Below are 14,252 nucleotides of genomic sequence, written 5' to 3'. Positions count from 1 at the left end.
AATGAAATACTTCTCAGCCATAAAAAAAAGATGAACGCTTGCCATTTGCACAACATGGATGGACCTGGAGGATATTATGTTAAGTGAAAGAAGTCAGACAAGAGAGAAACAAATATCATATGAATTTACTCATATGTGAAATACAAAAACCAACAATAAAAACATAAAACAAACCAACCAGACAAAACAAACACAGAGAACAGAGTTGTAGTTATCAGAGGGGAAAGGGCGGAGAGGGGAGGATGAAATGGGTTAAGAGAATCAACTGGGTGGTGAGACACTGCAGTGTTTACAGAAATATACAGTGTATACAGAAGTAAACTATAATGTACATGTGAAACTTATACAATGTCATAAACCAATGTTATCTCAACAGGAAATAAATTTTAAAGATGATAAAGAGGGGCAGTAAAATGCTAGAATGAGCTAAAGAAGAAGGCTGTGAAATCTGTCTTCAGAGCTCTTTCAAAAAAGTCTTTTGATGATTTTCAATGATTTTGCCAAGAGTATATAGAACAGCCCCTAACTGAGAGACACCCAGCTCCCCAGCCCAGAAATCACAGCCAGCAGCTGTGATGAGTGACGGGATTTGGTGGAGGGAAGGAAGCCAAGCTTCCATCTAGACTAAAGCAGATCCCGGGGCCAGGCAGGTGAGTCTTGGGGGAGTCAGGCAACCCTCTCAGCTCGTGTCAGTTAGGATGACAATTCCCCAGGACAGCTGTGGGCTGGAAGAGGCTTGTGTCACTACCTGGCCTTTGTCTCCACCCTAAGGGTTGGGACATACCCAAAGCCACCCTCAGACGCTTGTTCTGGATCCCCAGGAGAGCAGACACCGAGCAGGGAGGCCCAGGTCTGGGTTTACAGCCCCCAGATTACCTGCAGTGCCTTGACTGTCCACGTCTAGTTACCCACCTGGGCAGCAGCATCTCCACCCCCTTAGAGAGTGCAGAGCCAGGGGTCCCACTATGGAGAGAATCGGGGAGGGCTTGAATACCTCCCTAGTGGAGCAGATCGGCCCCCAGCCCCATCACTTCCTACCAGGCGGCGCCGGGGTCTGCTAACCTACAACCGAGAAGGTGCACTTCAAGGAGTGGCCACTGGGTGTCGCCCCTGCTTCTCAGGCGAGGGCCCTTATGGGTCAGCTAACACCATAAGAAGACCTACAAGACCTTTTACAACTAACACCCAAAAAAGATGTCCTTTTCATTATAGGGGACTGGAATGCAAAAGTAGGAAGTCAAGAAACACCTGGAGTAACAGGCAAATTTGGCCTTGGAATATGGAATGAAGAAGGGCAAAGACTAATAGAGTTTTGCCAAGAAAATGCACTGGTCATAACAAATACCCTCTTCCAACAACACAAGAGAAGACTCTATACATGGACATCACCAGATGGTCAACACCGAAATCAGATTGATTGTATTCTTTGCAGCCAAAGATGGAGAAGCTCTATACAGTCAGCAAAAACAAGACCAGGAGCTGACTGTGGCTCAGATCATGAACTCCTTATTGCCAAATTCAGACTTGAAGAAAGTAGGGAAAACCACTAGACCATTCAGGTATGACCTAAATCAAATCCCTTATGATTATACAGTGGAAGTGAGAAATAGATTTAAGGGCCTAGATCTGATAGATAGAGTGCTGATGAACTATGGAATGAGGTTCGTGACATTGGACAGGAGACAGGGATCAAGACCATCCCCATGGAAAAGAAATGCAAAAAAGCAAAATGGCTGTCTGGGGAGGCCTTACAAATAGCGGTGAAAAGAAGAGAAGCGAAAAGCAAAGGAGAAAAGGAAAGATAAAAACATCTGAATGCAGAGTTCCAAAGAATAGCAAGAAGAGATAAGAAAGCCTTCTTCAGCGATCAATGCAAAGAAATAGAGGAAAACAACAGAATGGGAAAGACTAGAGATCTCTTCAAGAAAATCAGAGATACCAAAGGAACATTTCATGCAAAGATTAGCTCAATAAAGGACAGAAATGGTATGGACCTAACAGAAGCAGAAGATATTAAGAAGAGGTGGCAAGAATACACAGAACAACTGTACAAAAAAGATCTTCACGACCCAGATAATCACGATGGTGTGATCACTGACCTAGAGCCAGACATCCTGGAATGTGAAGTCAAGCGGGCCTTAGAAAGCATCACTACAAACAAAGCTAGTAGAGGTGATGGAATTCCAGTTGAGCTATTTCAAATCCTGAAAGATGATGCTGTGAAAGTGCTGCACTCAATATGCTAGCAAATTTGGAAAACTCAGCAGTGGCCACAGGACTGGAAAAGGTCAGTTTTCATTCCAATCCCAAAGAAAGGCAATGCCAGAGAATGCTCAAACCACCGCACAAGTGCACTCATCTCACACGCTAGTAAAGTAATGCTCAAAATTCCCCAAGCCAGGCTTCAGCAATATGTGAACCGTGAACTTCCTGATGTTCAAGCTGGTTTTAGAAAAGGCAGAGGAACCGGAGATCAAATTGCCAACATCCACTGGATCATGGAAAAAGCAAGAGAGTTCCAGAAAAGCATCTATTTCTGCTTTATTGACTATGCCAAAGCCTTTGACTGGGTGGATCACAATAAACTGTGAAAAATTCTGGAAGAGATAGGAATACCAGATCACCTGATCTGCCTCTTGAGAAATTTGTATGCAGATCAGGAAGCAACAGTTAGAACTGAACCTGGAACAACAGACTGGTTCCAAATAGGAAAAGGAGTACGTCAAGGCTGTATATTGTCACCCTGCTTGTTTAACTTATATGCAGAGTACATCATGAGAAACGCTGGACTGGAAAAAACACAAGCTGGAATCAAGATTGCCGGGAGAAATATCAATAACCTCAGATATGCAGATGACACCACCCTTATGGCAGAAAGTGAAGAGGAACTCAAAAGCCTCTTGATGAAAGTGAAAGTGGAGAGTGAAAAAGTTGGCTTAAAGCTCAACATTCAGAAAACGAAGATCATAGCATCCAGTCCCACCACTTCATGGGAAATAGATGGGGAAACAGTGGAAACAGTGTCAGACTTTATTTTTTGGGGCTCCAAAATCACTACAGATGGTGACTGCAGCCATGAAATTAAAAGACGCTTACTCCTTGGAAGGAAAGTTATGACCAACCTAGATAGCATATTCAAAAGCAGAGACATTACTTTGCCGACAAAGGTTCATCTAGTCAAGGCTATGGTTTTTCCTGTGGTCATGTATGGATGTGAGAGTTGGACTGTGAAGAAGGCTGAGCACCAAAGAATTGATGCTTTTGAACCGTGGTGTTGGAGAAGACTCTTGAGAGTCCCTTGGACTGCAAGAGATCCAACCAGTCCATTCTGAAGGAGATCAGCCCTGGGAGTTCTTTGGAAGGAATGATGCTAAAGCTGAAACTCCAGTACTTTGACCATCTCATGCGAAGAGTTGACTCATTGGAAAAGACTCTGATGCTGGGAGGGATTGGGGGCAAGAGGAGAAGGGGATGACAGAGGATGAGATGGCTGGATGACATCACTGACTCGATGGACATGAGTCTGGGTGAACTCTGGGAGTTGGTGATGGACAGGGAGGCCTGGCGTGCTGCGATTCATGGGGTCACAAAGAGTCAGACACGACTGAGCAACTGATCTTATCTGATCTGAACACCATAGGGTGCCGGAGAGAGAGGACTCCTTTGAGATTCAGCCTTCAGTGCCTTCTGTGGATCCCACGAGGTTGTTGCCGCGCTCATCCCCCACCCCTCCTGGCTGGCCTGGATGGCACAGTCCATCCAAACAAGCTCCCTTGCTTCTCTCGCCTTCCTAGTTCATTCCCTAGAACCCACACTCTGCCTTCTGCAGACGGGCACTGGAGCAGGCACACGCCGTGGAGAAGGTCCCACGGCCAGACTGGCTTTGCTTTCGACTCACGATCACAGACCTTCCTGGTGAACCGTCTGTCCATAGAGGTCCGAACCTCACACCCTTGGTTCCTGAGAAACAACTTCATATCTTTTCATTTATGTATTTATTTTGATGTGGACCAGCTTCCCTTGTGGCTCATCTGGTAAAGAACCTACCTGCAATGCGGAAGACGTGGGTTCGATCCCTGGGTTGGGAAGATCCCCTGGAGAAGGGAAAGGCTACCCATTCCAGTATTCTGGCCTGGAGAATACTATGAACTATACAGTGACTAAACCAGTTTTTTTTTTAAGTCTTTATTGAATTTGTTACAATACTGCTTCTGTTTTATGCTTTGGTTTTGTGGCCACGAGTCATGTGGTATCTTAGCTCCCAGAGAGGGCTCAAACCCACACCCGTCAGGTCGGAAGGCGAAGCCCTAACCGCTGGAGCAGGGAAGTCTCAACAACTTATCTGCACATAAGTCTCATATCTTATCTGCAGACTTCCCATGCCCCTCCTCCACTTTCATTTGTTTCATTAAAAAAAAAAGAAGAAAAGTACTTATTTCCTCATTTTTTCATCCTGAATCTCTAAACTTCCCATACTTGTACACGTCTTCTCTTCTTTCATTTGTTCTCTGAATCCCATCCTCCCCACCATCACCCCCCAAGGTCCTTGGTCCTTTACCTTTTTCTACATTCTTCTGAGTTAATATCTCCCTCTATGTTGGAGAAGTCCCATCAGTCAATAATGGTGCTCCAGTCCTTATTATCTATGGGGTCACACAGAGTCGGACACGACTGAAGTGACTTAGCAGCAGCAGTCCTTATTATCTTCAAAATCTCTCTGTGCCCAGTGACTCTCCAGCTACCAGCCCAAGTCTCTGTTCCTTTTACAAGCTAAATTTCTCCTTGTGTCTCAACACCATCAGAAAAGCTGTCTCCACTGACTACCTCCCATTCACTCTTCAACCTGCTCAAAGCTGGCTGATACCCACCCTGCTCCAGTGAGCTGACTTTTCAAAGTCACCATGATCTCCCTGTCACCAGGAGCAACAGACACGGGCATCTCCTTTTAACACTCTCCCCAGGATGGTGCACAGGGGACCGGACCCCTTTCTCCCTTCCTGGCTTCCATGACACCACCCTCCCCCAACCTCTCAGATTTCTCCTCCTTGGTTCTGTTTATCTGCTCTCCACTCTCTAAATGTAAAAATTACAAGTGTTTTGGTCTTAGTCACAGACCGTCTTTTTTTTTTTTTTCCATCTTCCTAGGTAATGGCACATATTCCTGCTGATGTATTTGTCCCTATTTTATGCAGATTCCCAAATTTGTATCTTTGGTTCTTCCTATTTGACAGGACTTTCCCAGGTGGCTCAGGGGTAAAGAATCTGCCTGCCAATGTGGGAGTCATGGCATACAGACTCTAGTTGTGGCCTGTGGGCTCCAGTGATTGTGGAGCGTGGGCTTAGTTGCCCTGACATATACGGGATCTTAGTTCCTCAACCAGGAATAGAACCCTCGTCCTCTGCGTTGCAAGGTGGATTCTTAACTACTGGACCACAAGGGAAGTCTCTCAATCTGTTCTTAACATGGCAGCAACAGAAAAGGAAATGTTCTGTATCCTAATCTGAGTATATAGATACACATATATATAAAACTTGGAGCTATGCTTAAGTTTGTATCCTTTACTGTAGGATAAACCTCAACTAAAAATTACGACAACAATGAAAACCCAAACAAGATGCTGATTCCCTAGTTAAAATTCTTCACTAGCCTCACACTGCCCTTGGAATAGCAGCCCAACCCTGTATGACTCAACCCCAGGCTTTTTCTCCAACCTCATCTTCTAATGTACTTCTCCTTTGCTTATTGGAATCCAGTTGCCCTGACTTCCCTTTAGTTTCTCTAACAAGCTAAAAGCTTTCCTGCTGGCCCCAGGACCTTTGCTCATGCCGTTTCCTCATCCCCTTCCCCTTCTTTTCTTTGATATCAGCTACACAGGCTTTCCCAGACCATGATGTCTAAAATGTACCAGCCCATTTATTCTTTCTGCTCCTAAATAATTGCTTTTTTGTAACTACTACAATTGTTTTGTTGAAATGCTTATACATTTCGTGAAATGATTAAGCTTATACTTTTGGTGAAATGCTTATACATTTCACCAATACATTGAGTGCTCAGTCACTCAGTCATGTCCGACTCTGTGACCCCATGAACTGTAGCCCACCAGGTGCCTCTGTCCATGGAATTTTCCAGGCAAGAATTCTGGTTGTTGTTGCTCAGTTGCTAAGTTGTGTCTGACTTTTTGCCACCCCACGAACTGCAGCACTCCAGGCTTCCCAATCCTTCGCTATCTCCTGGAGTTTGTTCAAACTCATGTCCTTTGAGTTAGTGATGCAATCCAACCACCTCATCCTCTGTCACCCCCTTCTTCTCTTGCCCTCAATCTTTTGCAGCATCAAGGTCTTTTCCAACGAATTGCTCTTCACATCAGGTGGCCAAAGTATGGGAGCTTCAGCATCAGTACTTCCAATGAATATTCAGGCTTTATTTCCTTTAGGACTGACTGGTTTAATCTCCTTGCAATCCAAGGGACTCTCAAGAGTCTTTTCTCCAGCACCATAATTCAAAAGCATTAATTCTTCAATGCTCAGCCTTCTTTATGGTCCAACTCTCACATCCATACATAACTACTGGGAAAACCATAGCTTTGACTATAAGGATCTGTCAGCAAAGTGATATCTCTGCTTTTTAATACACTGTCTAGGTTTGTCATAGCTTTTCTTCCAAGGAGCAGGAGTCTTTTAATTTCATGGCTGCATGAAATTAAAAGAATAATAAAGTGGGTTGCCACTTCTTACTCCAAACCACACATTACCTATGTTGTTATTCTAGGTGCTACATAGATAACCAGCATCATGAGTCTTATATTCAAAGAGCAAACAGATTCCTTTTTCCTTTATATTTTAGTTTCCATAAGTCAAAGTACAGGTGCTTAAATTAAGACAAAAATATTTCAGTTCCTATCAGCGCAGCAGCACCCCCATCCCCATGCTTGGAGTTGGAGTAGAGGGAGCAATGGTGAGTCCAGAGTGTAAGAGGTTGAATTGTGTCCAAAAATACAATAACTAAGCTCAAAGCAGTGGAGAAAAAAATTTTAAACCATAAACAAGCATCACACACACAAGAGCAAGTGCCTTTCCTTTATTTTTTTTCCCCACAGCTTAAATCAGGGGCTAAAAACACAAGATCAGAGACAAGTGTGTCACACCAAGACCCCTGCTTCAGTGGGTACTTTTCAGATACTTTGTCTTTCAACTCAACCCTCCAAAAGACCCAATTTTTTGTTTTTGGACGAGTGCAATCATTTCAACAACAGAGCCATGGAGAGCCACTTCATTTATTCCCAAGCTCCTCTGAGAGCATCTCTGCTTGACTGCTTCGAGGATCTCTCTGCTGGTGATGGTTCTTCTGTGGTTGTAGAGGGACAATCTGACCGCCTCCAGGCTAACCCATTCCAGCTGCCAATCCTCCAGCACTCTCAGGGCATCCAAGATCCAGGAGCACCCACTGAAGTCTGGGTGGACCTGGGACAGAAACAGCATAATGTTGAGACACAGAAGTCAAGGCTCCCATAGTCAGGAACGTATGCTCCAACACCGCACCCATGCGCCCATGGCTTCTACCATACAAACCACCCAGAGGGACAGTGGGAGGGATGTGATGAAGGAAACTAAGCCATTGTAATTGTCAGCTTTCTGAGAAAGAGCAGGGGAGGGGGATTTGTAGGTATGTGAGAAAGATAACTTTTGTCTGGATAATACCAGTTAACTCTTGTCACTTCAACTTTTGTGCCTTGATTTTTCCTAATAGAAGCAGAGCTAACACCCAATGCCTTCTGAAGATGCGAAACAGTTTTAGCTTCCAGTAGACTTTCACTTCTTCCTGAAAGTCCCTTGGACAGCAAGGAGATCAAACCAGTCAATCTTAAGGGAAATCAATCCTGAATACTCGTTGGAAGGACTGATAGTGAAGCCGAAGCTCCAATATTTTGGTCATCTGATGCAAGCAGCCGACTCAGTCCCTGATACTGGGAAAGGCTGAGGACAGAAGGAGAAGAGGGCATCAGAGGATGAGATGGCTGGATGGCATCACCGATGCAACAGACATGAACTTGGACAAACTTCATGAGATGGTGAGGGACAGGAAGGCCTGGGGTGCTGCAGTTCTTGGGGTCAAAAAGAATCAGACACGGCTGGGCAATAACAGCAATACTTTCCAACTCTATAGTCATACTAGTAAGCATTTAACTTTAACACTTCTTAATTTCCATCCTTACTCCCTTATGGCAACAGTCTCTCCAGCCTAGCGGGGAATACTTGCCCCTCCTCAGGTGCGTCACTAAGTTTTCCAGGCCCTGTGCTACTGTGTATCTGTCACCTCTACGTTCCAGGCCCACACTCAACACCACCTTTCAAATCCCATCCTTCTTCTAAGACTCTGCCCCAACTCTCACCTCTGGCTTATCTGCATTCCACACAACCACCCCCGAGCCCTGCCAACTGAGGACCAGAGCACGTTTGTTCTCAGAGCCTGTATCACAGGCTGCCTAGGTTATCAGCATCCTTGTCTGAAGTTACAGAGGCAGCAGGAGCAGTCCAAAGAGTGCTGCCCTGAGAATCTGCCATCCTGGGCTCTAATCCTAATTGTTTGGACATGAGAGGTCAGGTAAGCAAGTCATAGTCTCACACTGGGCCTCAGTTTCTTTTTTTGAGAAAGGAGAAGTTTTGAGGTGGGATTCTAAAAGTTTCTCCTAGTTTTCATAATTTACAGGTATTTCCTCAATGCCCCCCCCACAACACACACCCACACACAGACACCCAGTTTTACATATAACTTCAGGGAATTCCTAGATCTATTAGAATCCATACATAGAACCCCCCTCAAAGGTCCATGGGAAAAGGCAATGGTAACCTACTCCAGTACTCTTGCCTGGAAAATCCCATGGACAGAGGAGCCTGGTAGGCTGCAGTCCACGGGGTCGCTAGGAGTCAGACACGACTGAGCGACTTCACTTTCACTTTTCACTTTCATGCATTGGAGAAGGAAATGGCAACCCACTCCAGTGTTCTTGCCTGGAGAATCCCAGGGACGGGGGAGCCTGGTGGGCTGCTGTCTATGGGGTCACACAGAGTCGGATACGACTGAAGCGACTTAGCAGCAGCAGCAGCAGCAAAGGTCCATGGGTCTAAAGTTAAAGAATCTCTCGTCTAGGGAAAAAAATATAACATTTATTGAGTACTTATTATATGTCAGGCAGTATTCTAAGGGTCTTAAAGAGGTTTTCTCAATTGGCCATAGAAACCCTATAGAGGAGGTACTTCCGTTCTCTATTTTACTGATGAGAAAACCATGGCAGAGAAAGTCATTTGCTCCAGGTCAGATAGCCAGGAAGTGGCAGAGCCTGGGTAGAAACCCAGGCCATCTGGCTTTGGAGCACCTCCTCTCAGCCACAAAGTCACGGCTGTGAAATGCAACAGGTGAGCGCCTCTCCAACAGAACTTCCATCGTGTTCAGCTGAGCTCCTGCAGCAGGCCTGGCTGGCACTTAAGCAAGCACTCAATAGGTTTACCCAACCAACATCTGCTTTTACCCTCACAGCACCGTGAAAGGCCAACCCAAGGGCACAGACCTGAATCTCTGGAGGCCAGAAGAAGCAGGATGGCCTGCCAGACCCACAAGGTTAAGGACAAGCCAAGGGAAAACAAATGCTCAGCAGACTGCTTAGTCCATTTTCTCCCACCCCGGACCCTTCCAGCCCAATGCATGATCTCCTGCAAAGAGCTCAGAGTTGGGGGTGATTTCGCCTTCCAGGCAACATTGGGCAGGATCTGTGGGCACTTTTGGTTGTCACAACCGGGAGGGAGGCAGATCCTGGCATTTAGTGGGTAGAAGCCAGGGGTGCTGCTCAACACCCCACAGTGCACAGGACAGACCCCAGCCCATTGTGAACAGTGCTGAGGTCGAGAACCCTGTTCTGACTATACACCTTCTCTCCTTCTCCTGTCTTTCCTTAATCTCATTTTCCTTTCTTCCAAGATGAACAACAGTTTCCAGATGATACTCCTGGAATACAGGGGGCATCGGTACAATCACAGGTATGAACACTCAGCCCTGCTTCATTGGCACAAAGAAGCAAAACCCCATTACCATATACGCACTGCTGCTGCTGCTAAGTCACTTCAGTTGTGTCCGACTCTGTGCGACCCCACAGATGGCAGCCCACCAGGCTCCGCCGTCCCTGGGATTCTCCAGGCAAGAACACTGGAGTGGGTTGCCATTTCCTTCTCCAATGCATGAAAGTGAAAAAATAAAGTGAAGTGGCTCAGTTGTGTCTGACTCCTAGCGACCCCATGGACTGCAGCCCACCAGGCCCCTCCGTCCATGGGATTTTCCAGGCAAGAGTACTGGAGCGGGTTGCCATTGCCTTCTCTGATATACACACTGCTGCTGCTGCTAAATATAAAATAATCAACAGAGACCTACTGTATAGCACAGGGGACTCCCCAATATTCTGTAAACCTACATGGGAACAGAATGTGAAAAAGAATACGATATATGTAAAATTAAATCACTTTGCTATACACCTGAAATACAATATTGTAGATCAACTATACTCCAATATAAAATAAACAATTTTTTATAAGAGAAGTGATATCCCAAATCAAGCCTTAACACATCTTTCAGAGAATCTCCTTGTTCTCTTCCCTATAACTTCTCTTGAAGGAGAAGACTTTGCTGACTTTGTTTTCTAGACTTTGTATGCCAGGGGCTCCTGTATGGGTGGGCAGGAGAAAAGGAATGAGTGTCTACACACTTAAAGAAATTTATAAAGACAGGGACTTCCCTGCTGGTTCAGTGGCTAAGACTCTGTGCTCCTAATGCAGGGGGACCTGGGTTCAATCCCTGGTCAGGGAACTAGATCCTACATGCTACAACTAAGAGTTTGCATGCCACAACTAAGGGAAAAAAAAAAAAGATTCTTCATCTTTTAGCCAAATAAATAAAAATTTTAAAACGAAATTTCTAAGTACAGAGGACCATTTAATGAAAGCCTGATTATCTGCAACCCTTCAAAGCAACAGAACAGACAAGGTGGCAGATTCCCTCTCTGCAGGAAAAGCGGCGGCAGAGGGGGCGGGGGACGTTTGAGAATCAATTTACAGATTGGCTGTCAACAAATACAAGAAGAGGAGACACCAAGAGCTCAGGTGTTCGGAGTTGCTGCCAACAGAAAGAAAGGCAAGCAGAAAAAGATAGCAGCCATCTGCAGATCCAGGTTATAGCAGTTGTTTGCACCCGGCCTTTCAGGAACTCAACGTGTGAAGAAGGACTCCTGTATCAGAAGGTGAGGTCAAGGTCACACCCAGGGCCACTAGCATGATATCTGTCTTGACCATTCTAAGCTTCCAAAAACGGAGTCCCAACTCACTTGCTTTAAGAGTTTCCCCATGTAATTAAAATATGCCTCCTTCTTCTTCCTCTTCTTCTTCCCAGTGGCAGAGCGGACCCACTCATCCTCCTTTTTGGCTGGGATGTAAATTGTGAGCTTCCTCTTAGGGAACTGTAGGCCATGTAAGCAAATGAAGTGCATGTGGAAGGCTTATCCTGACGCTGGTAGCTCAGAGCACTGGCTGTAGGTAAGGGCACGTTCCAAAGAGGTTTTATAGGAAGTGCTGGAGGGCAATCATTCCTAACAAAATTGGTCATTAGTGACTGCACCTGCAAAGAGAGGAAGGCTTTCAAAATCCTCAAGAGACATTATTATACCTTTATTAGATATTATTAGATACATTTAGACCTCAAGGTCTGAAGCTGGCATGGGTTACATTCCCCAAGGAGTGTGAGGTGGGAAACTCCAAGCGTTCTTTGGCTCTATCCCACATGAAAGATAGCATCCTGTTTGATGTAACAGCCATCCGTTAACCAGGCAATGCTCGTCTCAGAAGTTATTCTTTGTTTTGTTTTTTTTTTAGTTAAAGCAAATTTTTATTGAGATATAATTCATATATCATAAAATCCATCCATTTAAAGTATTCAATTCAATGATTTTTATCATGTTTAGGATCATTGTTGTTCTCAGTTGTGCTAAGTCCCTTCAGTCATGTCTGACTCTTTGTGGCCCCATGGACTGTAGCCCACCGGGCTCCTCTGTCCATGTGATTTCCTAGGCAAGAATACCAGAGTTGGTAGCCAATCCCTTCTCCAGGGGATCTTCCCAACTCAGGGATCAAACCTGAATCTCCTGCATTGCAGGCAGATTCTTTGCTGCTGAGCCACCAGGGAGGCCATTTAGGGTCATACAACCTGCCAACTTCAGTTATTTCTTAGCCATGAAGATTTCAATTCAAAAAGACTAGAAGTGGAAGCTGTTTTTCTAAAGCATTCCAGGTGAATCTAATGAGCAGCCAGATTTGGGATTCATGGGTCTATAGCAGGGATCCCCAACTTCTGGGCCATGGGCCGGTACCTCTTGTCAGATCAGAGGCATAATTAGATTAGAAATAAAGTGCACAATAAATATAATGCACTTGAATCATCCCCAAACCATCTCCCCATCCCTGGTCTATGGGAAAACTGTCTTCCACGAAATTGGTCCCTGGAACTGAAAAGGTTGGGCCTTCCTAAAGCAACCACAGCAGAGCCAGGGCTGGAGGAGAAACTCTTCACAGACGTGATGCTTAGGCTCCGTGTATATATTTGTATCTGCCTTGGGAGAGAAGTGTCTCTTTTAAAAGGCAAGTGCGTGCCTGGTTATGCAAATGCAATTGGGAACTCAGGAGACAAAACCTGGATGGGGAAAGCCAGCAAGTCACTGTAGCTTCAAAACTGAAGGTTGAGAAATTGTAGATAGAGAGGCCGTGAACTCCCTGAAATTAGTACATCAGCTCAGCTACAAGGACGTGACCAGCCTGACACAAAGCAACAGATAAGAGGACCCCAAAGAACCAGCATTCTAAAGATGGAAAGGACCAGAAGTGAACACTCTTCCCACTCCCACCTGCTTCTGAGCGGTGTCAAAGCCTCAGTGGAGGGACTGGTGAGTAGGAAGTACTGTCAGCCTACCTGTGTTGAGCCTTATGTCCCAGACCCCCAGGCTAGGTGCTCGGGGTAGTTCATCTCGCTTAATTACCCTAGCAACATCACAAGGTAAGATATTAGTATGGATTACTCGAACTTTACAGAAGAGGAAACTGAGACTCAGGAGGCTCTTGCCTGAGGCCACATCAATGCCTCAGTCTCAGAATCAGCCCCTGAACCTTTGCTTCTAACCCCACGCTCTGCCACTTTCCAAACCCGAACACCAGAGTCCCACGACCCTTGTTATTACCCGTGTGTGCTTTGTGCATTTGCTACATGTATCCTTCATTGATGGAGAACTTGGGATGTAACTTATCCATAGTGTAGGCTCAATTCTTCTGAATTAATCATTCGATAACGACGGAAGCTAAATTGAACCCTTCCGTGAAAGGAAAAGTGGTTCCCTCTTGTGCGTGCTAAGTCACTTAAGTCGTGTCCGGTTCCCTCTTACCTGGTTATCAGAGTCACATCCCACCTACCCCTCCACCTCCTCCTTGCTTTTCACCATCTTCCTCTCTCATTTCTCTATTTAAAAACATAATATATGTCTAGAGCATATATTGTAGGATGAAGTGAATTGGATATTTTAATGCAACTGCTGCTGCTAAGTCACTTCAGTCGTGTCCGACTCTGTGCGACCCCATAGATGGCAGCCCACCAGGCTCCGCCATCCCTGGGATTCTCCAGGCAAGAACACTGGAGTGGGTTGCCATTTCCTTCTCCAGTGCATGAAAGTGAAAAGTGAAAGTGAAGTCGCTCAGTCGTGTCCGACTCTAGCAATCCCATGGACTGCAGCCTACCAGGCTCCTCCATCCACGGGATTTTCTAGGCAAGAGTACTGGAGTGGGGTGCCATTGCCTTCTCCAATTTTAATGCAAAGAAGTAAGTAAAAACTGGCAAGTATCATCAAGGCTTTGTGAGATGGGACTCTTCACTGTGGAGCGGGGGGCTTCCCAGGTGGCACAGTGGTAAAGAATTCACTTGCCAATGCAGGAGATGTGGGTTCGATCCCTGCATTGGGACATTCCCTGGAGGAGGAAATGGCAACCCCCTCCAGTATTCTTGTCTGGAAAACCCCATGGACAGAGCAGCCTGGTGGGCTACAGCCCATAGGGTAGCAAAGGAGTTGGACAGGACTGAACACACACACACTCTTCACTGGAGCTGGGGAGCAGGAAGGGTCAGTCCAGGAAGGAACTGAATCAGTGTCATGATGTTAAGATGCTGGAGAGCATTT

General features: G+C 45.6%; 1 protein-coding gene across 1 annotated transcript; it reads right to left on the bottom strand.

The window, feature by feature from the left end:
- Positions 1 to 7,062: 7,062 nt before the first annotated feature.
- LOC129649622 (histone H2A.N) lies at positions 7,063 to 11,588 on the bottom strand. Its single transcript, XM_055577253.1, has 2 exons — positions 11,367 to 11,588; positions 7,063 to 7,461 (listed from the first exon to the last, which is right to left on the bottom strand). The coding sequence occupies exons 1-2, from the start codon at positions 11,526 to 11,528 to the stop codon at positions 7,189 to 7,191; spliced, it is 435 nt and encodes a 144-aa protein (XP_055433228.1). The 5' UTR covers positions 11,529 to 11,588; the 3' UTR covers positions 7,063 to 7,188.
- Between the last annotated feature and the right edge of the window lie 2,664 nt (positions 11,589 to 14,252).

The sequence above is a fragment of the Bubalus kerabau genome, chromosome 4 (assembly GCF_029407905.1).
Source record: "Bubalus kerabau isolate K-KA32 ecotype Philippines breed swamp buffalo chromosome 4, PCC_UOA_SB_1v2, whole genome shotgun sequence".
Lineage (NCBI taxonomy): Eukaryota > Metazoa > Chordata > Mammalia > Artiodactyla > Bovidae > Bubalus > Bubalus kerabau.
Note: the sequence above shows the minus strand (reverse complement) of the source record. Positions and strands in the feature narration are given on the sequence as shown.

Coding starts and splice junctions, on each gene's coding strand:
- LOC129649622 (XM_055577253.1), bottom strand. CDS start 11,528: ATGCACTTCATTTGCTTACATGGCCTACAGTTCCCTAAGAGGAAGCTC. Junction 7,462..11,366: donor TGGGGAAACTCTTAAAGCAA/GTGAGTTGGGAC, acceptor TTTCTGTCCCAG/GTCCACCCAGACTTCAGTGG.